The sequence below is a fragment of the Cyclopterus lumpus genome, chromosome 7, assembly GCF_009769545.1.
Source record: "Cyclopterus lumpus isolate fCycLum1 chromosome 7, fCycLum1.pri, whole genome shotgun sequence".
Lineage (NCBI taxonomy): Eukaryota > Metazoa > Chordata > Actinopteri > Perciformes > Cyclopteridae > Cyclopterus > Cyclopterus lumpus.
In genome coordinates, this window is record NC_046972.1 from 852826 (window position 1) to 876660 (window position 23835).

The 23835-nt window shown below is 42.6% G+C and overlaps 1 protein-coding gene across 1 annotated transcript; it reads left to right on the top strand.

Annotated features, from left to right (window-relative positions):
- Nucleotides 1-6893: 6893 nt before the first annotated feature.
- myt1a (myelin transcription factor 1a) lies at nucleotides 6894-23150 on the top strand. The gene is made up of 21 exons (XM_034537175.1): nucleotides 6894-6948; nucleotides 7976-8018; nucleotides 8108-8173; nucleotides 8398-8630; nucleotides 9522-10574; nucleotides 11767-11886; nucleotides 12191-12281; nucleotides 12796-12909; nucleotides 13048-13265; nucleotides 14312-14514; nucleotides 14602-14817; nucleotides 14905-15053; nucleotides 16288-16350; nucleotides 17480-17548; nucleotides 17804-17866; nucleotides 17955-18038; nucleotides 20398-20619; nucleotides 20727-20818; nucleotides 21027-21130; nucleotides 21380-21523; nucleotides 23007-23150. Exons 1-21 carry the CDS (start codon nucleotides 6894-6896, stop codon nucleotides 23148-23150), a joined length of 3546 nt encoding a protein of 1181 aa, XP_034393066.1.
- Nucleotides 23151-23835: the final 685 nt, after the last annotated feature.

Genomic DNA, 23835 nt, shown 5'->3' on the forward strand with positions numbered 1-23835 from the left:
GGATCTGTCTGTCCTATAGCCAGGTGGTCACAGATCCTGTACCTGGTCTAGATCTGTCTGTCTGTCCTATAGCCAGGTGGTCACAGATCCTGTACCTGGTCTGGATCTGTCTGTCCTATAGCCAGGTGGTCACAGATCCTGTACCTGGTCTGGATCTGTCTGTCCTATAGCCAGGTGGTCACTGATCCTGTACCTGGTCTGGGTCTGTCTGTCTGTCCTATAGCCAGGTGGTCACAGATCCTGTACCTGGTCTGGATCTGTCTGTCCTATAGCCAGGTGGTCACTGATCCTGTACCTGGTCTGGGTCTGTCTGTCTGTCCTATAGCCAGGTGGTCACAGATCCTGTACCTGGTCTGGATCTGTCTGTCTGTCCTATAGCCAGGTGGTCACAGATCCTGTACCTGGTCTGGATCTGTCTGTCCTATAGCCAGTTGGTCACAGATCCTGTACCTGGTCTGGATCTGTCTGTCCTATAGCCAGGTGGTCACAGATCCTGTACCTGGTCTAGATCTGTCTGTCTGTCCTATAGCCAGGTGGTCACAGATCCTGTACCTGGTCTGGATCTGTCTGTCCTATAGCCAGGTGGTCACAGATCCTGTACCTGGTCTGGGTCTGTCTGTCTGTCCTATAGCCAGGTGGTCACAGATCCTGTACCTGGTCTGGATCTGTCTGTCCTATAGCCAGGTGGTCACTGATCCTGTACCTGGTCTGGGTCTGTCTGTCTGTCCTATAGCCAGGTGGTCACAGATCCTGTACCTGGTCTGGATCTGTCTGTCTGTCCTATAGCCAGGTGGTCACATATCCTGTACCTGGTCTGGATCTGTCTGTCCTATAGCCAGTTGGTCACAGATCCTGTACCTGGTCTGGATCTGTCTGTCCTATAGCCAGGTGGTCACAGATCCTGTACCTGGTCTAGATCTGTCTGTCTGTCCTATAGCCAGGTGGTCACAGATCCTGTACCTGGTCTGGATCTGTCTGTCCTATAGCCAGGTGGTCACAGATCCTGTACCTGGTCTGGATCTGTCTGTCCTATAGCCAGGTGGTCACAGATCCTGTACCTGGTCTGGATCTGTCTGTCCTATAGCCAGGTGGTCACTGATCCTGTACCTGGTCTGGGTCTGTCTGTCTGTCCTATAGCCAGGTGGCCACTGATCCTGTGGTGGTCCCTCATCCTGTACCTGTCTGTCTGTCTCTGCTTCTTACCTCTGATAGAAAAGAGATATTCTCCCAGTTCTTAATCTCTTTTTAGGTCCAGATAACATTCTGATCTACTTTGACTTTCAGTTTCTTTTTTCCAATGTTCCAAATATGTTTCTTTTCTTTTCTTTATAATGGTGTTTACTGGTATTTGTAAAGCAGTGTTGGTGTGAGACTGGTCCTGGTCCTGGTCCTGGTCCTGGTCCGGGTCCTGGTCCTGGTTCTGTTAGTCTCAGCACCAACTGACTCAGGAGACTCTTTTCTGGGTTCAGCTCTTGGCTCTGGAGGGCTTTAAAATGGAGGGTGTCTTGAGAACTTGTTTGAAGGGCATTCCAACAATGTAGTGCTCGTTTGTTAATGTTTATTATAATGTTTATTATAATGTTTATTATAAGGGGATATCTGCCTAATTCTGCCCTACATGCATTTGTTGGTGTTTTTCTTTGAACATTGAGGATCGTTCTGCAGAACTCTGCCTGTAGGGCTTCTGTGGGGTGTTTGTCCATCTAGTGTTGCTATGGTGACGGAGTGGACCCCAAACTTCACTACCATACAGCACAATGGGCTAGATCACATTATCAAAAATATTACATCAGATTTTGATTGGAATTTGGATATTATAACATTTTCTTTTAATTGCATAGAGGTTCTTCTGGTCTTTTCTTTTAATGCATTCACTGCCAGGCTGAAACTCCCTGAGGCTGTAATAGTCAGACCCAGATAGGTGTAACTCATGGTGTGTTCTATGGTGGTACATCCTGTAGTCAGACCCAGATAGGTGTAACTCATGGTGTGTTCTATGAGGTACTTCCTGTAGTCAGACCCAGATAGGTGTAACTCATGGTGTGTTCTATGGTGGTACTTCCTGTAGTCAGACCCAGATGTAACTCATGGTGTGTTCTATGAGGTACTTCCTGTAGTCAGACCCAGATAGGTGTAACTCATGGTGTGTTCTATGAGGTACTTCCTGTAGTCAGACCCAGATAGGTGTAACTCATGGTGTGTTCTATGAGGTACTTCCTGTAGTCAGACCCAGATAGGTGTAACTCATGGTGTGTTCTATGGTGGTACTTCCTGTAGTCAGACCCAGATGTAACTCATGGTGTGTTCTATGAGGTACTTCCTGTAGTCAGACCCAGATAGGTGTAACTCATGGTGTGTTCTATGAGGTACTTCCTGTAGTCAGACCCAGATAGGTGTAACTCATGGTGTGTTCTATGTGGTACTTCCTGTAGTCAGACCCAGATAGGTGTAACTCATGGTGTGTTCTATGGTGGTACTTCCTGTAGTCAGACCCAGATAGGTGTAACTCATGGTGTGTTACTTCCTGTAGTCAGACCCAGATAAGTGTAACTCATGGTGTGTTACTTCCTGTAGTCAGACCCAGATAAGTGTAACTCATGGTGTGTTCTATGAGGTACTTCCTGTAGTCAGACCCAGATAGGTGTAACTCATGGTGTGTTCTATGGTGGTACTTCCTGTAGTCAGACCCAGATAGGTGTAACTCATGGTGTGTTCTATGGTGGTACTTCCTGTAGTCAGACCCAGATAGGTGTAACTCATGGTGTGTTCTATGGTGGTACTTCCTGTAGTCAGACCCAGATAGGTGTAACTCATGGTGTGTTCTATGGTGGTACTTCCTGGAGTAAATTAGTGTTTGTTTTCCGGAAGAAGTCAGTGCGTCTTTCTCCTATTTTTACAGCACACTTATTGTTCAAATACATAGATTTTATAATGTCATAGACTTTTCCTCCAATGCCAGATTTCAGAAGTCTGTAACATAGTCCTTTATGCCAAATTGAATCAAATGCTTTCTTAAAATCAATAAAACAAGCAAATATCTTTCCATTTGTCTGGTGCACATGTTTCTGAATGAGCGTGTGAAGGGTGTAAACATGATCGGTGGTGCTGTGTTTTGGAAGAAAGCCAATTTGAGTTTTACTAAGAATGTTGTGTTGGTCCAGATAATCTAAGATTCTGTTATTTATAATGCTGCAAAATAACTTCCCCGGGCAACTGCTAATGCAGATGCCACAGTAGTTATTGCGGTCTAATTTATCTCCACATATATATCTGTCTCTCTGTCTGTCTGTCTGTCTGTCTGTATATCTGTCTCTCTGTATGTCTGTCTATCTGTCTGTCTGTATATCTGTCTCTCTGTCTGTCTGTCTATATGTCTGTCTGTCTGTATGTCTGTCTGTCTGTATGTCTGTCTGTCTGTATATCTGTCGCTCTGTATGTCTGTCTGTCTGTATATCTGTCTCTCTGTATGTCTGTCTGTCTGTCTGTCTGTATGTCTGTCTGTCTGTCTGTATATCTGTCTCTCTGTCTGTATGTCTATCTTTCTCTCTGTCTATCTGTCTGTCTGTATATCTGTCTCTCTGTATGTCTGTCTATCTGTCTGTCTGTATATCTGTCTCTCTAACTGTCTGTCGGTCTGTCTGTCTGTCTGTATATCTGTCTCTCTGAATGTCTGTCTGTCTGTCTGTCTCTCTGTCTGTCTATATGTCTGTCTGTCTGTATGTCTGTCTGTCTGTCTGTATGTCTGTCTGTCTGTATATCTGTCGCTCTGTATGTCTGTCTGTCTGTATATCTGTCTCTCTTTATGTCTGTATGTCTGTCTGTCTGTATGTCTGTATGTCTGTATGTCTGTCTCTGTATGTCTGTCTGTATATCTGTCTCTCTGTCTGTATGTCTATCTTTCTCTCTGTCTATCTGTCTGTCTCTATATCTGTCTCTCTGAATGTCTGTCTGTCTGTCTGTCTCTCTGTCTGTCTATCTATATGTCTGTATGTCTGTCTGTATGTCTGTCTGTCTGTATGTCTGTCTGTCTGTATATCTGTCGCTCTGTATGTCTGTCTGTCTGTATATCTGTCTCTCTGTATGTCTGTCTGTCTGTCTGTCTGTATGTCTGTCTGTCTGTCTGTATATCTGTCTCTCTGTCTGTATGTCTATCTTTCTCTCTGTCTATCTGTCTGTCTCTATATCTGTCTCTCTGTCTGTATATCTGTCTCTCTGTCTGTCTGTCTGTCGGTCTGTCTGTCTGTCTGTATATCTGTCTTTCTGAATGTCTGTCTGTCTGTATATCTGTCTCTCTTTATGTCTGTATGTCTGTCTGTCTGTCTGTATGTCTGTATGTCTGTATGTCTGTATGTCTGTCTCTCTGTATATCTGTCTCTGTCTCTCTGTCTGTATGTCTATCTTTCTCTCTGTCTATCTGTCTGTCTCTATATCTGTCTCTCTGAATGTCTGTCTGTCTGTCTCTCTGTCTGTCTGTCTATATGTCTGTATGTCTGTCTGTATGTCTGTCTGTCTGTCTGTATATCTGTCGCTCTGTATGTCTGTCTGTCTGTATATCTGTCTCTCTGTATGTCTGTCTGTCTGTCTGTATGTCTGTATGTCTGTCTCTCTGTCTATCTGTCTCTGTATGTCTGTCTGTATATCCGTCTCTATATGTCTGTCTGTATATCTGTCTCTGTATGTCTGTCTGTATATCTGTCTCTCTGTCTGTCTGTCGGTCTGTCTGTCTGTCTGTATATCTGTCTTTCTGAATCTCTGTCTGTCTGTATATCTGTCTCTCTGTCTGTCCGTCTATATGTCTGTCTGTCTGTATATCTGTCGCTCTGTATGTCTGTATATCTGTATGTCTGTATGTCTGTATGTCTGTATGTCTGTATGTCTGTCTGTCTATCTGTCGCTCTGTATGTCTGTATATCTGTATGTCTGTATGTCTGTATGTCTGTATGTCTGTCTGTCTATCTTTCTCTCTGTCTATCTGTCTGTCTCTATATCTGTCTCTCTGTATGTCTGTCTGTCTCTCTGTATGTCTGTCTGTCTGTCTGTATATCTGTCTCTCTGTCTGTATGTCTGTCTGTCTGTCTGTCTGTATATCTGTCTCTCTGTCTGTCTGTCTGTCTGTCTCTCTGTCTGTCTGTATATCTGTCTCTCTGTATGTCTGTCTGTCTGTCTGTATGTCTGTATGTCTGTATGTCTGTCTGTATGTCTGTATGTCTGTATGTCTGTCTGTCTGTCTGTATGTCTGTCTGTCTGTATGTCTGTATGTCTGTATGTCTGTCTGTCTGTATGTCTGTCTGTCTGTCTATCTGTCTCTCTATCTGTCTGTCTGTATATCTGTCTCTCTGTCTCTCTGTCTGTCTATATTTCTGTCTGTCTGTCTATCTGTCTCTCTGTATGTCTGTCTGTCTGTATATCTGTCTCTCTGTCTGTCTGTCTGTCTGTCTGTATATCTCTCTCTCTGTATGTCTATATTTCTGTCTGTCTGTCTGTATATCTGTCTCTCTGTCTGTCTATATTTCTGTCTGTCTGTCTATATTTCTGTCTGTCTGTCTGTCTGTATATCTGTCTCTCTGTATGTCTATATTTTCTGTCTGTCTGTCTGTCTCTCTGTATGTCTGTCTGTCTGTCTGTCTGTATATCTGTCTCTCTGTCTGTCTATATTTCTGTCTGTCTGTCTGTCTCTCTGTATGTCTGTCTGTATATCTGTCTCTCTGTATGTCTATATTTCTGTCTGTCTGTCTGTCTCTCTGTATGTCTCTCTGTCTGTCTATATTTCTGTCTGTCTGTCTGTCTCTCTGTATGTCTGTCTGTATATCTGTCTCTCTGTCTGTCTATATTTCTGTCTGTCTGTCTGTCTCTCTGTATGTCTGTCTGTATATCTGTCTCTCTGTATGTCTATATTTCTGTCTGTCTGTCTGTCTCTCTGTATGTCTGTCTGTATATCTGTCTCTCTGTCTGTCTGTCTGTCTGTCTCTCTGTCTGTCTGTATATCTGTCTCTCTGTATGTCTGTCTGTCTGTCTGTATGTCTGTATGTCTGTCTGTATGTCTGTATGTCTGTATGTCTGTCTGTCTGTCTGTATGTCTGTCTGTCTGTATGTCTGTATGTCTGTATGTCTGTCTGTCTGTATGTCTGTCTGTCTGTCTATCTGTCTCTCTATCTGTCTGTCTGTATATCTGTCTCTCTGTCTCTCTGTCTGTCTATATTTCTGTCGGTCTGTCTGTCTCTCTGTATGTCTGTCTGTCTGTCTGTATATCTGTCTCTCTGTCTGTCTATATTTCTGTCTGTCTGTCTATATTTCTGTCTGTCTGTCTGTCTGTATATCTGTCTCTCTGTATGTCTATATTTCTGTCTGTCTGTCTGTCTCTCTGTATGTCTGTCTGTCTGTCTGTATATCTGTCTCTCTGTCTGTCTATATTTCTGTCTGTCTGTCTGTCTCTCTGTATGTCTGTCTGTATATCTGTCTCTCTGTATGTCTATATTTCTGTCTGTCTGTCTGTCTCTCTGTATGTCTCTCTGTCTGTCTATATTTCTGTCTGTCTGTCTGTCTCTCTGTATGTCTGTCTGTATATCTGTCTCTCTGTCTGTCTATATTTCTGTCTGTCTGTCTGTCTCTCTGTATGTCTGTCTGTATATCTGTCTCTCTGTCTGTCTATATTTCTGTCTGTCTGTCTGTCTCTCTGTATGTCTGTCTGTATATCTGTCTCTCTGTATGTCTATATTTCTGTCTATCTGTCTGTCTATCTGTCTCTCTGTATGTCTGTCTGTCTATCTGTCTCTCTGTATGTCTGTCTGTCTATCTGTCTCTCTGTATGTCTGTCTGTATATCTGCCTCTCTGTATATCTGTCTCTCTGTATGTCTGTTTGTCAATATTTATAGTTCTTGCCCTTGTTATTCAGATGAGCCAAGACACTGCAGAGACACGAACACGAACCCGCTCCAAAGGAAGCCGGGGTCAGTATACACACACACACACACACACACACACACATACAAACACACACACACACACACACACACACTGATGAAGTGCATGTGTACATGTGGGCCCCCACGCGTACAAACATGGTATCTTGCTAAGATACTAGCTGCTCAACTGTAATTTTAGGTATAAAATGCACAACACATGTAATTCATGCTTCATAAGCTAGTTGCTGTGTTGACGTCAGTTCTGACAGATCTCTGTTTTGTTGACTTTGACAGACTTCTATTCTAGAATGTCAGGGTTGTCTAGCTGAATGATACTGTGTATCACACTGAGCTGAGACTCTGGTTTCAACATGTTTACTGTACAACACAGAAACATGTGTGTGCATACAGTACATGTTTCTGTGTTACACTTACTATTACAGTAGGATCACTTTCACCCTTGATCCTTCATGTCAAGATATAGACAATAAAATAAAGACCTTCGGTAGTTCAGTTGTACCTCTACAAAGAACATAACGTCATAGATATTCATGACATATACATGTATGTGTAGATTTTGATAATGATGGATCTTTCTTCATGTGTCGTCTCTAACGAACAAAGAAGTTATGATGAACATGACAATCAGTTTCAATCAGCAAGACATGGGCAAACGGTTATTATGCAAATTGTAAACAATTGTACTTACTCTTTTACACATGTGTGCCAAAACAAGTGCAATGGGCCTGAATAAAGGAGAAAGTATGATCTGTTGTGAACAACAAACACATTTAATCAGAGATATTACCTTATTGCTAATGAGAAAATGAACTATATTTTGAATCGGCGCCAAGCTAAAAGCCAATAGAGCCATCGTCCTCTTTGCTGGTTCATAATCCAGTTTGCAAGTGTTATACTCACCTCACGAAGAAGATTCATGACCTCTGTATGAACAAGGATGATTTTCCACGAGTAAAGCCTCCAGAAAATAAAAAGCTGCCTTTTTAAGCTGCAGGCTCTCGTTTGACTTTTATTTCTGCATTTCTTGATTCTCCTGTCACTTTTCTCTCAGTGTCGTCAGACCTCGTGGGACAAGAGATGAAGCAGGAGTTAAAGTGAGTGATTACATGCTTCACGTAACACGTCATGATGTATGAAGTGTGCCTCGTGTGTATGAAGTGTGTATTTGTCTTGCTGTGTGTAGCAGCTGTCCCACCCCTGGATGTGATGGTAAAGGCCACGTCAGTGGAAGATACTCTCGACATAGAAGGTAAGAACCTCACTGTATTGACCTAAACATCTGATCTGATCAGGGCAACTGCTGTATTGTCGACAACATATGTTATATGCTATATTTGATGTTATCATACAACAGAATTACATCTCACAATAACACTTTGGCCAGAATAACAACAAGAAGCCGGTGATTGTGCTGTTTTATATTAGCTTGTTAGCGGTTAGCATTCACGTATATACCCATCCTGCTCTCCTCAGCATCCTGGGATGCCCAATAGTGAAAAAAAGGAAGCTGGAGGAGGCTGAAGCTGAGGAGAACCAGTCTGCTCCCAAGAGGAGGAACCAGCCGGCCACAGAAGCAGGAGATGAAGGCTTCAATGCAGACAGTGATGCAGCAGAAGAGGAGGAAGTGCACAAAGAGGAGGAAGAGGAGGAAGATCTCAAAGAAAAGAAGAAAAACAAAACAAAATGCAGCCCAGAGTCAACAAAAAGTGAGTAAAATCCGACAAGAAAAGTTTCAGTGAAACATTGTGGAGGTCGGGCTGGAACAAGGGAAACGTGGGCCGGCTCTTTCCCTTTGTTTTATTCTAATCACTGTTAGATATCTTTGTGAATCTAAACCTAGACATATTTAATCAAAATCTATTAACTCACCTTAAAAATAGCAACGCTTATAGAAATGTTTAGCAGAACAATGTTGTTGTTGTTGTTGTTGTTCCTATGGTATCAACACCTCAGATAACTAAATTGTCCATAAGCGTGTTAACATGCTAACAATGACAATGTGTACATGCTGATGCAGTCCATGTTTAGCATGATAATAAAGGTTAGCTTGTTAGCATGCTAACAAGGCTACATGTTAATAAGCAGTAAATAGCACAGCTGGTCTGATGGGAATCCTCAAACTTAAGTATTGGACAAATACCAAGTCTGATGATGGTGCTAGATAGAAATGATCATCATTGGGTAACGCTGCCGTGGTAAACAAAAACATTGTACAAAAACTAGGTTAATGATAGGAAAGGGACTTATAGAAAGCTGAGATGCATCATCAGTCAGTTTACAGCACCCTGTTGGACTGTTAGAGGCACGAGTGCTTTTCATTGCAATAATAAAGTGCAGGGGAGAATAGACTCGTCTTTTCCAGTTCCTTGTTGATACGAGGACGTTTTAAGCTCACACTCAGGGAAAAGGATGGCTTGGACTGCATGTTACAGGGAGGAACTTATGGCATGTGAGAGTAGGAGCAGACTCACTGTCTTCACCTCATTAATGCTAAGTCAGATAAGGTCAACTACAAGGTCAGTCACAATGTGACCATATAAGGGTGACTAGGACAACACCAGGGTGACAATAACACATATCTATATTTGAATCCACAGCAGAATGCTCACTGGTGACAACAGAGGACACAGAAACAGCAGTCTGTCCTCCGGTGGAAGTCGGTGACAATGAAAGCTTCACTTCGGAGACTGAAAACGGCACGGAAACAGAGACAACTACAGAGGAAGTGAAGCCAGTAACAGACACTGATGAGCATCAGCAGGAGGAAACAGAGACCAAGGAGGAGGAGCAGCAGGAGGAAGGCCAGCTGGTGACAAAGGAGTCATCAGAGCAACCTGAAGAAGAAACAGGCGTCGCAGAGCTTAAAGAGACAAAAGAAGAGGAGGAAGAGGAAGGAGATGAAGAAAAGGAAGAGGAAGAGCAGCAGGAAAGGGAAGAGAATATTGTTGAAGAAAAGGTGACAGAAAGACATATGATAAGTCAGGAAAATTCTGATCACCAGTACTCCAGTGGAGATTACAACCATCAGGCCAAAGAATCAATAGAGGACAAGATTGAGAGGGAGGCACAGGAGGAGGAGGAAGAGGAGGAAGATGAGGGAGAGGAGAGGGAGATCCACCAAGAGATTGCCACTCCTTACACTTTGAGTCCACGCACTCAGGGGTCTGAGGCTGAGATGTCACTCAGGGAAGAAAAGTTTGAGGAAGAAGAGGAAGACGAAAGGGAGGAAGAGGAGGATGAGAGGCAGGGGAAGGAAGTAGGCAAGGTGGTGGAGGAGGAAGAGGAAGACCCAGACTCCAGCAAAGCCTCTCCGACGACAGTGGTTATAGAAGTCCGCTCAGAGGAGGATGATGACGAGGATGAGGAGGAGGAGGAGGAGGAGGAGGAAGAGGAAGAGGAAGAGGAAGAGGAGTATGAAGGAGATGAGCAGGATCGTGTCTCAGAGGGCTCAGGAATCACGGATGACTCCGAGAACTGGGATATGACCCGGGGGAACCTGGGGCTGCTAGAGCAGGCCATCGCCCTGAAGGCGGAGGAGGTGAAAGGGGGGCAGGAGGCCCGGAGCTCCCCGGACTACCAACCATACAGCACCTCCAGCAAGAGCTCCGAGCCGGCTGCTGTCGCCCGCCGCACCGCTCACTACAGCAAAGGTACTTCCTCTTCCTACTGACAACAGTTCAAATGGTCCTGTTTATTATATGGAATATAATGATTGGTAAATAAAATTCATTAGGTCTAAAAATTATATTCATCAACCAAATCCATTTATTTTGCGTAGAATTGTTCTTCTTTTGTTCTTCTAACTGAAATATAAATACTATAAAGGCTTTTGTGAAGCGGGCTCTTGACCTCTGACCTCACGATATGTGAATGAAAATGGGTTCTACGGGTACCCACGAGTCTCCCCTTTACAGACATCCCCTGAGGAAATACTTGTATATATGTGTTATTTTCAACCTGTACTAAAAGGGGTATTTTAATAATGACAGACATGGAATTACCTAAATTGTGTATGACTGGAGAGCTGAGCCTCTGATGATGTTCTCTGAGCAGTTTACACAATAAATGCTCGACAATTGCTGAAAAATGGAAATATTTGCAGAAACAAGGATTTTGTTTGGTCTTCCTCAAGTCCACATATGATATCTTTGGAGGCATTTAAAAATGGTTACAAATTATGTCAACCCAAAAAGTGCTGCAACAACTTAAGAGGTAATTTTCATCATACTATACTTTCATTATAATGTCCTAAGCCCTTATACACTTTACAATTTTCACAGTTTATTTAAATTAATTAATGAATTTCTATTTATGATTTATGTCCTAGAAGAACTTGACACACAGTGCTGAGCTTCATGTCAAATTCATCTTCCCAGATTTCCGATGATGCATATGTGTCATAATAAGTTGACCTTTTACTTTCCCATGAACACTCCCTTTCACCCATCCTAAAATGGGCAGAATGGTAATAGTGTTGACAGGATCAATGACATTAAAATGGCCCTTACATTAGATCATATGGGCCCCTGAACACCGCTCTTGTGGACAGTGATCTAAAAAATATTGTTCTTATTTCTACGTTATTTACCATGTGTGTGTTTTCACCTTCATGGGATGAAGTCATTAACAGAAAATACTACAAATAAATGCCTCGTGTTTGGTAAATGGTGGCAATGAAAATGCATTCAGAAGCCTATTAATGATGCATAAAAGGTATCGTTATTGATCGCATGTGTGACTCTGAGCCTGGTAGTACTCGGTCAGAACCAAATATTGAGGTACCTCCAACCCTGTTACTGCTTACTGGTGTGCTCCATCTAAATCACACCATCCTCTATTCAGAGAAAAAGGAGGTGAAGTGTCCGACCCCGGGGTGTGACGGGACCGGTCATGTGACCGGGCTGTACCCTCACCACCGCAGTCTCTCTGGATGTCCTCACAAAGACCGAATCCCTCCGGAGAGTGAGTACACGTTCCCTCTCGTGACACTGGAGACCACCAATGTCCACAGTCCCTAGATCTCTATTTGATGTGACAAACAGACCATTGTTTTATACATATTGTTGTGATATTTAACAGCTAGCTTGTTCTTACTATTACTACCAACATTAGTATTACTACCACTACTACTTCATTCTTTTTTCTGAGAAAACACTACACTAATACCTTTATTACCACTGCTTTATTGTAATGTTCTTCTTTGTACTGCTGGTGTGTGAAAGCTTATGCACACTGACCTGAGTATGTGTCTGCTGTGTGTCTGTAGTCCTGGCCATGCATGAGAACGTCTTGAAGTGTCCGACTCCTGGCTGCACGGGCCAAGGCCATGTCAACAGTAACCGCAACACACACCGCAGGTTAATGAAACACACAAGGACACACACACACACACACACACACACACACACACACACACACACACAGTAGAACACATGCACGTATGCTCGACAAGCACAACAAGTGTGGCAGATGTTTCTGTGTCTTCCAAAAGGCAAACATTTGGGACTTGAGAACATTTTGACATTTGTTTGTGATTATTATGAAGATTTTTCTCATAGTTTTGGATTTAGAAATCTTTGCATAATGTCACAGATTTCCATGTTACTACACAGTGTACAGAGGTTCTGTTTTTAATCGTGGTCTAACTGTAGTTGTTGAGGCCTTTGGAGTCAAATTCTGGACTAGGTAGAAAATGAACAGAATATTGAGTGAATCCCAAAAGAGACCCAATCTCACCTAATACTACTAATACATACTTACACGGCCTTTAGAAGGCTTATTAATAATTCAAACACCTGTCTGCATCTGAAATGTCTCCCTATTTCTGAGCGTTTTGTCCCATTAAATGCATTTGGATGTGTCCCGTGTCAGTCTGTCCGGCTGTCCCATCGCAGCAGCGACGAAGCTGAACAAGAGCCAGGACAAGCAGGTCCTTTTACAGGCTGCACCCAGCGAACCCTCCTCCAACTCGGACAGAGTGCTCAGGTGATTCATTGTTTTTCAATCCAGTGTTTTGAAGCATAGACGCACACAAGGTGACATCAACGAAATGCAGTTTGACGTTTTAGCTACGTCCGAGTCACCGTAGCGACGATGCATAACTTTAAGTGTCTCCTCCTCCAGGCCCATGTGCTTCGTGAAGCAGCTGGAGATCCCTCAGTACGGCAGCTACCGGCCCAACACGGTGACCACCACGCCTCGGGCTAACCTCGCCAAGGAGCTGGAGAAGTACTCCAAGGTGTCCTTTGACTATGCAAGCTTTGATGTCCAGGTGTTTGGAAAGCGTATGCTCATCCCAAAGACACCCAGCAGCACTGAAACATCACCCAAAGCCTTCAAATGTAAGATCCACTTCTATTAAATCTAATGTAGTTTTGTTCATGTGGGAACAGAAATGCTTGCTTCTGTCTGTGGATTACATTCTTTCATTAGTATCTTTCACACATGGCTGAATACAGATGTTACATTACAGGACTGGATGTTTTTTAGACAAGGATGTATCCATAAAAAAATATTTTTTCATTGAATTAAATAATCATGATGCCGAACTGCTTAATTCAAGCTCTCAAATCGAAAGGTTGTATCTCTCATTTGGATAACACAACGTCGTACCTGAGTCTCTCTGTTGTCCTCTTCTTCCTAATAATTTAAATAGATTGATCAATTCCTGGACAGTTTTTTATCAAGATTAAAAACCAACTAAAAAACTAGAAAACTGAATGATAACAAATAGACAATAAAGAAGCAGAAAGGGGAGAGGGTATCCTCGACACAGTAAAGAAATGACATCTTAAAAGACAACAGTGAGAAGATGAAGATGGTTGATTGGATGTCAAAATGATCCCATTGGATCTCATGCAGGTGTGTTTGGATTTTCTAAAGAAAGAAATGGATACTCCTTAGATTCTGCCCACTAATCACCACTGTACCTTAAATGTGTTTTAAATTACATTTACAGTTACACATTGTTGTCATTTCAGAGCATGAATTAGTTATTATTGTACTTAGAAATTAGTTTTTAGTTTTCTTCTGCTAGGCTCCGTACGTTACTGTTTGTTTATGACTCCTTTGCTGCCATAGGAGCAGATTCACTGTCTTCACCTCATTAATGCTAAGTCAGATAAGGTCAACTACAAGGTCAGTCACAATGTGACCATATAAGGGTGACTAGGACAACACCAGGGTGACAATAACACATATCTATATTTGAATCCACAGCAGAACATGCACAACATCCCGTCACTGGATGAAAACACATCTGATATTACTGTAACTACTAGAAGCCATATTTACCTATAACTTTATATATATATATATATATATATATATATATATATATATATATATATATATATATATATATTCATTCTGCTCCATTCCTCCACAGCTAAATCATTCCCTAAGGCCTCCTCTCCCAGTCACAGTGTGTCAGGAGGCTTTTCGATGAGCGCCTCGTCCTCCAGCAGTTATGACTATAGCCAAGATGCAGAGGCAGCCCACATGGCAGCGACAGCCATCCTCAACCTGTCCACCCGCTGCTGGGAGAGACCAGAGACCATCAGCACCAAGCCCAGAGAACCCAGCTCCAAGGTGCACCATGTAGACCAGCTGCACAGTGCAAGGCACCCCCATGCTCGTGGATATGTTGCTCACTTTATTTGAATCTGAACCCTGTAGGAGTCTGACATTGAAGTGGATGAGAATGGCACCTTGGACCTCAGCATGAAGAAGACCAAGAAGGAGGGCGTGCAGCCTCCAGAGCCTTCGTCGTCGTCCTCGTCATCCTCTCTACACGTCGGAGCCACACTGTCTCAGAGCCACACTCAGCCGGAGTGGGAGGAGCCGCTGGACTTCACCAAGTCAGGTGGAGTGAAAGAGGAAGACCATGAAGAGGTACACACTTGCAGAAATCACACCACTGAGAGAAGAAACAGGCACATATAAGTGGAGCCATGTTACCGGTGGGTTATCTTTCTCCAGGTGGAATTTACAGCTCCTTCATACACCTCTTCTGATGGTGAGGAAGAGGACCAGGAAAACCTGGAGGACAGGAAGTACCCCGGTGAGGTCACCACCGGCAGCTTCAAGGTCAAGTTTCCACCCAAAGACAGCAAAAAGGAGATTCTTATGTAAGTCACAACTCTTACGACACGTCCAATCAGCACATTGCACTAAGTGTGCATCATATCATGTCTGCCAGATGAACAGCCTTTGGCAGTTGCACAGCCTATTTACAGTCCTTTGATAGGTTCTTTCTATCCCACACACATTCCTCTGATAGGCTGCAGAATGTGTTAAGCTTAAAGCTGATTGGTGGAAGGTTGGTAGGTGAATGATCTGAACTCAGATGAGGATGGCAGCTTTCTTCTACAGTTTAGTGCTCTCATGTATGATTACAACATCTTGATTATGGAAGGGAAATGTTGCTATGCATTGCATTCAGTTGGAGAGTTTTATTTTAATGTGATGCCATCATTAAATGTAATGTTAAACATAATGTTGACATTGCACATTAATTAACAAGATCAAAACAAAAATGAGCATTTCATATCAAAAATGGTTGCTGGCCCCTGTATCCCTATAGAATAATACTATACATACAATATAAATGAATATAGAAACTTTAATGCCGCTTAAAATAACCTCCAGACCTTGAGATGTGGTCCAAGGATCTGAAGCCTGGTGACAGTCAACCACCACCACCTGTTCATCAGTCCAATAAACAATGAAGCAAACTTATGCCTCAATTGTATTTCTCTTAAACCTAATGCTATGTTCATGTCACTTGAGAGTTACTGTAAATGTCAGTTTCCAACTGGTAGACATCTGTGTGTCCTGGAGGCCTCAGCAGGGCGAGTGTTGCCCCAAGGGGATCCTCCCACACCAAGCGGCTGTCCCCAGACGACACAGACTAACAATTTGTGATTTATTGTAAAACTTTGCATAGGGGCCTCCACCGTCTAGGTAATAATTAACACTCTGTCACATTCCATGAGCCACGTTATGATATATTCATGTCAACATGAAACTAAATACAGGAGTCCAAATATCGACGAATAACAAAGTCCATTATTCTATAATGAAACCCAAATGTAATGAACATAAAGCACCGTATTTTTGACAGTATATGTTGAATCCTGATGTAAACTCTCAAATCTTTCCCACCTCTACCATCCAACCCATATGACATAAACACAGCATCTGGTTCAGAGTTGCCGTATTGGAGACAATGATGTTCAATATTGACTAGTTATATTCTTGTGGAATAAGTCAAAAAGTATAGTATAAGTAGAGTGTTTTTTCAGTATAAGCATCCTCTTCCAAGCCAATGGACTGATGTGTGAGTGTGTGTCTTGGCCGTAGATGTCCCACCCCAGGCTGCGATGGCAGTGGACACATCACTGGCAACTACGCCTCCCACCGAAGGTAAGACCTGCACTCTGACTCGGAGACAATAAGCGAAGTATGGTTGCTTTACAAATCCACGGCGCATTACACAGGTTTGCTGATTCTGACCGGAATCGTTTTAGAAGGAAAAAGGGGAGTGACTGGTAAATTTGATCCCATTTTTTCCAGTTGTTTGTGGAAACACTGGAAGAAATCTGCAAAATTACAAGCTCGACGGCCAATTTCTAATGAATATACTAATGTACTAATATAGTGACTGTAAGTGTTGGATCAAATAAGCCACAAGGAGGCCAAATGTGCAGCTGTGTTAAGTAAAATATGTTGGAAGTTGGAAAGCTGGTGGATAAGAGCATAGACTTCTGCTTGAGCCTGTAAAAGCCTCTCCCCATACATCATGGCCTGAACGGAGGCTGGCAGGTAGCAGAGATATGTTTAATATAATTTATGCACTACTTGTATTTCATATCTCAAATTAACCCCTCAAATTAATCATTCTTGCACTTGCTCACGCCTCCAAATTCTGCATGGACATGATTTATAGGCTTTGAGTCGAGTACAGTTCAAGCACCGGCATGACAGGCTGCTCTCTTGCATTTAACCCCTTTAAGAATACATCAGGAACATTCATTCAAAAATATACGTTCTTTCTAGATTTTATGATCTGCAACAAATAAGCCCTTTAAAAAAACTATTTTCACATTATTTGATATGATTGGTGTTCAGATGAAATGGGTCCAAGTCAAATAATCTACTGAAATGAAGTTGATGATGTGGCCTCTTCAGTGCTAATGAGAGGGTACCGCCCGGTCCATGAAGCCTCTGACATGCTGCCATTAGAACTAAAGAGGCAGCAACCATCTTCAGTGGATTGTCTTATTTACACCTGATATCATTCTGCCTGGATGACTGAGATGACTCTACACACACACACACACACACGTACATCGCTCATTATTTTACCTCTCCAACTACTCCACCACTGTAGAGATCAGATCCTAAGTAACTCGAGTCCTCCCTGTGTGTGTGCTGCCCAGTCCTGTCCTGGTTATGTAGTCCAGTTCAGGTTGTGGCTCTTTCCTTCACTCATACTCAGACACCCTGTTCTCAGTCTGGTTTTCTGACGCTCTCTCTCTAACCTATCTTCCAGTCTGTCAGGCTGTCCTCTTGCTGATAAATCACTTCGGACCCTCATGGCTGCCCACACAGCTGAACTAAAGTATGTCTGCTTTCTCCTGTCTCTCACCTCCAACATGTTCACTGAGCACTCAGTCTGCAGCTACAACTCTGTCCCTGCTCTCCTTTTAACACTAATATAAAATAGTCAGAATCAATCATAATGAAATCCAATAATAACAAAATCAAAACCCGAAAACAATGAGCCCTAATGATTTAGTGAGAAAAGCTGGTGTCTGCCTGCAGTCTGCTGATAATGTAGGCGTGTGGAGTGAAAGATGGTCTGTGTGTGTCTCAGGTGTCCCACTCCAGGTTGTGATGGATCAGGCCACATCACAGGAAACTACGCCTCACACAGAAGGTAGGAGCTCCTCTCACGTTCTGCTGTACCTTCATGTCACTCTGGCAGACAGATACTGTGATTGATCCTCTCGGTTCCTCTCTGCTAGTCTTTCCGGATGCCCTCGAGCCAAGAAAGGCGGGGTCAAAACAACCCCCACCAAGGATGACAAGGAAGACTCGGAGCTCTTGAGGTGAGCAGTAGAAGCTCATTGGCTCCTACAACCAAGCAAGGCCTATCTAACGTTAGAAGATTCAATTCAGTTTATTTTATATAGTCCAAAATCACAAATTACAAACTCCCCTCAGAAGGCTTTACAATCTGTACACATACGACATCCCTGACCTTTGACCTCACATCGAATCAGGAAAAACTCCCAAATAATAGAAAAAAACCTTTAACAGGGAAAAAAGGGAAGAAACCTTCTGTAGAGCAACAGAGGAGGATCCCTCTCCCCGGATGGACAGATGAATAGATGTCATGTGTACAGAATGAACAACATTACAAAGTTACATAAACACATTACATGAATATGACAATGTATGAATGGAACTCCAATCCATGAAACAGAAGGAGGTAGAGAGGAGGGGGCGGGGCATCAGCAGGGCCAACACGGGAGGCCGGTTCACCAGCATCAGACACCACCAGGTCCAATGGACCCTATGAGACGTGAAGTCACAACGACTCCGGGGAGGAAGCAGAGTTAATAAGGTGCAATGGAGAGATGTAAATTCATCCATAAGGAGAGAGAGAAGAGGAGATAGGTGCTCAGTGTATCCTAAAACATCCCCCAGCAGCCTATAAGCCTATAGCAGCATATCAAGGGGCTGGACCAGGGCAAACCTGATTCAGCCCTAACTATAACCACTATTAAAGAGGAAAGTCTTAAGTCTATTCTTAAATGAGGTGACTGTGTCTGCCTCCAGGACTGAAAGTGGAAGCTGGTTCCATAAAAGAGGAGCTTGATAACTGAAGGCTCTGGCTCCCATCCTACTTTTTAGGACTCTAGGAACCAAAAGTAGCCCCGCATTTAGTGAGCAGCTCTCTAGTGGGGCAATATGGTACTACAAGCTCCTTAAGATATGATGGTGCATCACCAATCAAGGCTTTGTAGGTGAGGAGAAGAATTTTAAATGTGATTCTTGATTTTACAGGGAGCCAGTGCAGATCAGCTAATACAGGAGTCATGTGATCTCTTTTCTTAGTTTTTGTGAGTACACGAGCTGCAGCATTCTGGATCAACTGGAGGGATTTAAGAGACTTATTAGAGCAGCCTGATAATAAGGAGTTGCAGTAATCTAGTCTGGAAGTAACAAACGCGTGAACCAGCTTTTCTGCATCTTTTTGGGACCAGATGTGTCTGATTTTTGAAATGTTACGTAGATGAAAAAATGCAGTCCTTGAGATTTGCTTAACGTGGGAGTTAAAGGACAAGTCTCGGTCAAAGATAACTAGAGATTCTTTACAGTGGTGTTGGATGCCAGGGCAATGCCATCTACAGAAACCACATCACCAGATAATTGATCTCTGAGGTGTTCAGGGCCAGTAAAATAACTTCAGTTTTGTCTGAGTTTAACATCAGGAAGTTGGAGGTAAGAAGATGGGGGATATAGATTATTAAGTGATTAACAACAGATGCTCACATTTCTTGCAACTTATTCTGGATATCCATACACCCTAGAGCAGTGGTTCTCAACCTTTTTTCAGTGATGTACCCCTTGTGAAATCTTTTTGCAGACAAGTAAACAGCCAAAATCATTTTTGGTGGAAAACAATATGTAATTGTGGTATCAGTGTCTGATTTAATATAGAATATATCAAATTAAGTGTATTTGATAGTGTATTAACTTACACGTATATTGTATTGAATATTTATTATATAACTATTTTTAAAGGATTTTGGAATGGATGCTAATTTTAAATAGACTTTTTAAAATCTCCCCTGGAGTGCCATCACGTACCCCCAGGGGTACACGTGCCCCCATTTGAGAACCACTGCCCTAGAGGAAGAACCCTAGTGTTCTGACCTTTCAGTCAACACCACCATCAGGATAAAGTGTGTACTCATACACGAAAAATACATCGAACAGGCAGGTTGTCATGACAACCCTCAGAACAAAGACAGATCACCGTCAAATATATTGAGCACATTTTTAATTTTAATTTTTTTTTTCAATTATCTGTTATATGTAATTTTTATTATCGGTAAAAAATGGAAAAGAGATCAATGATTTGTACTATTCAGGAAATAGGAGATGTTAGGTCATTTAAAAGTAAATGGGAGAGTCAAATAATCTTATTAAGATGAATTAACTGAGGGGTGTAAATGTGTATTAACTTTCCATTTAAGATATTTAATTAACTCTTTTATTAATGGAAGGAATCGTACATTTGATGACACTTATGTGGAACCTTCTGGGACATAGTATAAAAGTCACTCCTGGTGAATTGTTCTTCAACACTGCTTCTAAAACTATCTGATGTGTCAGTCTTGTGCCGGTCTCTTGACAAACAGTCCAAACAGTCACCCGGTGCCCTCTGCCTGTCTCCAGGTGTCCGGTTCCTGGCTGCGACAGTCTGGGCCACATCAGCGGGAAGTACGCCACCCACCGCAGTGCCTATGGCTGTCCGCTGGCAGCCCGCCGGCAGAAGGAAGGTCTCCTTAACGGCACCCCCTTCTCCTGGAAGGCCTTCAAGACCGAGGGCCCGACCTGCCCGACGCCAGGCTGCGACGGCTCCGGCCATGCCAACGGCAGTTTCCTGACACACCGCAGGTATCTTAATATCTGATGGTCTCAGTATTATTAAACCTAGCTGAGAGTTTTATCTCAGTCATGTTAGAAGGTTAGAGCTCTCGATCCTGATCTGCTGCTCCTCTCAGTCTGTCAGGTTGTCCCAGAGCGACGGCCAACAAGAAGAGAGCCAAGTTCCCCGGAGACGAGTACATCACCGCAAAGTTCAGAGCCAGTGATGGTAAGAGACAGAACTTTATTATTATGTGTGTCCAACAAGTCCCCCAAACTACTATTAATAACAAGACACAGAGACATGAAGACATAAGAAGTCCCTCAGCAACACATGACTCAGAGACAGATGTAATGTCCTCTCCACTCTGGACCTGCACACATACTTGATGTCTGTGATGAACAATGTGTGACACTTGTTTGCTAACTGTGCTCAGTTCTGGACAACGATGAGGACATCAAGCAGCTCAACAAGGAGATCAATGACCTGAGCGAGTCCAACTCAGAGATGGAGGCTGACATGATGACCCTGCACACTCAGGTGAGCTCAGCTGGCTGCCAGGTGAGGGACACCCAATGCCTTTTAGAGTACATCAAGGAGACACTGCCATGTCATGGGAGGCTGTTGGTTTGTAATTGATCAGCTGATACCTGACTGTAGAGACCAGCTTCAATGATGCATTAGTAGAGCTGGATATGGTGCAGTCAGTAAGTTTGTCAGTGGTACTAAAAGTGAAAAGCAGCCCAACACCATGGTTCTGTTATCAAGAGTTCTATGTCTGTCCTTCAGATCTCGTCAATGGAGAAGAACCTGAAGAGCATGGAGGAGGAGAACAAACATATCGAGGAGAGGAATGAGGCCTTATTCCTGGAGCTATCCGGCCTGAGTCAGGCCCTGATCCGCAGCCTGGCCAACATCCACCTGCCCGTCATGGTGAGGATACACAATGTCTTTTGGTTTGCTTAAAAGAGGACATTGTTTTCTCTATTGTATCAAGACAATCTCTCCACACAGTTACATATTCCACATGCAAGTGGATATTTCTTTAAAACATATTAAGCCCAGGTACATTCACTGATTATTGATTGGAGCCTAGTCTCTTCACTCAGAGAACCAAGGTTACAATGTAACCAAGCGTTAAGTTACAGCTGCTCCCATTCTAGAATAGAAATATATAACATAGAAAAATTATACAAAATATATTAACAATACTAAGTATGTAATACATATGCATTATAACAACATACATATGGACAAATATATAACAAATAATGCTGAAAAATGAGATATATGGTTCAGTGTGTAAAAATGCAAGAAAAGAATAAATAAATAAAAATATTAGTTTAAATGAACAGTATAAGAAAACACCTTAATGTAAACTATAGTAGTTTAGAGTAATACAGAATATTAAACAGTTGAATTATTGACCCTTCTCTCTGGAAGTGGGCAGGCAGAGTGTAGGGGGGTTTGGATAGTCCGGTTCAAGTTGATTTTAGATAGTAAAATCAGCTTGAACCAGACTATTCAAATCCCCTACACTCTTGGTCTTCTTCTTTACTGCCTTTGGAGGCGCATTGCGACCACCAACTGTCAATCAGTCTAATAGCATGAAACCAGTGGCAGGGCTGAAACCATTGCTCCATAACTCTACTAGATGACATCAGTGAGCCCTTGACCAGGTAACAGGGTCTAGATGAACATGTAGATCACCCTCAGTAAAGGTTCTGTTAATCCAATAAACAGTTAGCAGTCTATCAGCTGGCTGGTATTGATGCACTGCTGTGTTGTTCCTTCATCAATTACACAGTGAAACTTTTCAATCCACATATCTGCTAATAAGAGAGAGAGAGAGAGAGAGAGAGAGAGAGAGAGAGGTAACTTGAGACTCTCCTGTCTTGACCGGGAATGTGATCTGCATACCAATGACCTTCTCATTGAGGAGTGGGACCCGTGGGGGACCCGTGGGACTCGTGGGACCCGGGCTGACCGTAACCACTCAGTGTAGCTAGCATAGAGAGTGACGCACATGAACGTGGGGCTGATGGACCGATGGAGTCTTTGGGAATACCCAAAGACTGAGTTTTCATTCAGGCCCCTTTTGGAGAGTGACGACGTGGGCATGTGTTGTAACTGAGCCTCTGTCCACTGGCATCTGTGAAGGCCTATTAACGTTTTCAGTAACCAAAGTAAGCTTAGAACCAGAGCACTGCAAACACAGATCAGAGCGTCATATTTTTCACAAAGTAACAGTACAAAAGCCCCTTAAAACTGATTAATAATGAATGGAAAGCACTAAAGCTGTTGGCTGTTACTCATGTAGAGGTGGAAATATCCAACAGCTCAACTGATGATTGTCATGTTTGTATTCTTCTCTTCCTCTTAAAAGACTTTCTAACTTCTGAACTTGTGTGTTCAGCAGGAGCCGCTGTCAGAGCAGAACTTTGATAGCTATGTGGACACACTGACCCACATGTTTACCAATAAAGACTGCTACCAGAACCCTGAGAACCGAGCTCTGCTCGAGTCCATCAACGAGGCCGTGAAGGGCATCGAGGTGTGACGGACAGGAGGACAAGGGGGCGGTGCATCACAGTGACTACACCCATTTTTCTTTCCAAACCCTTTAGATACTGTATGTAATTAATTCTTCTCATTTGGAACGTTGTCATCTGTTCTTTGCATTAGTTTGCTGTTTGCATGTTGCTTTATGACAGTATGAGCGTGAACAGATTAGGGTGTGGACGTAAAGCGTGGTAGCACACTGGAATGAAACTGTTACTGTAAGCAAGGGCATCTCAAGGTCAGGAGTGCAGTATACAGCCTGAGCAGCGCAGACTCTCTTAGTTAGTGAACATATCCCATCTCCACTTAATAATGTTGATAGTATTCTATATGAACATAGTGATGTTGCACCTCCAGGACTAGTTTGTAGATTCATTCTTACTATTGCTGTGTAACTATTTAAATCCTTTGCAAATGTTGGTTTAATAACTTATTCATTCATGTCTGCTGTATTATTTTTTATGTATGCCTATTTATTATTAATTATATATTTATTATTTTTTATTTTTTATTTAAAAAATGCTACCTGAGAAGATTTTAAACGTTAACCAAGAGAAGGGAATCATATTTCCTCTGCATTGTTGAACAAAGAGGAAATATTTTAAGATATCAACTATGAATTGTTTTATATATCTTATTATTTATTTAAAATACTGGGATCTTTTTAAGTGCAAATATTTTGT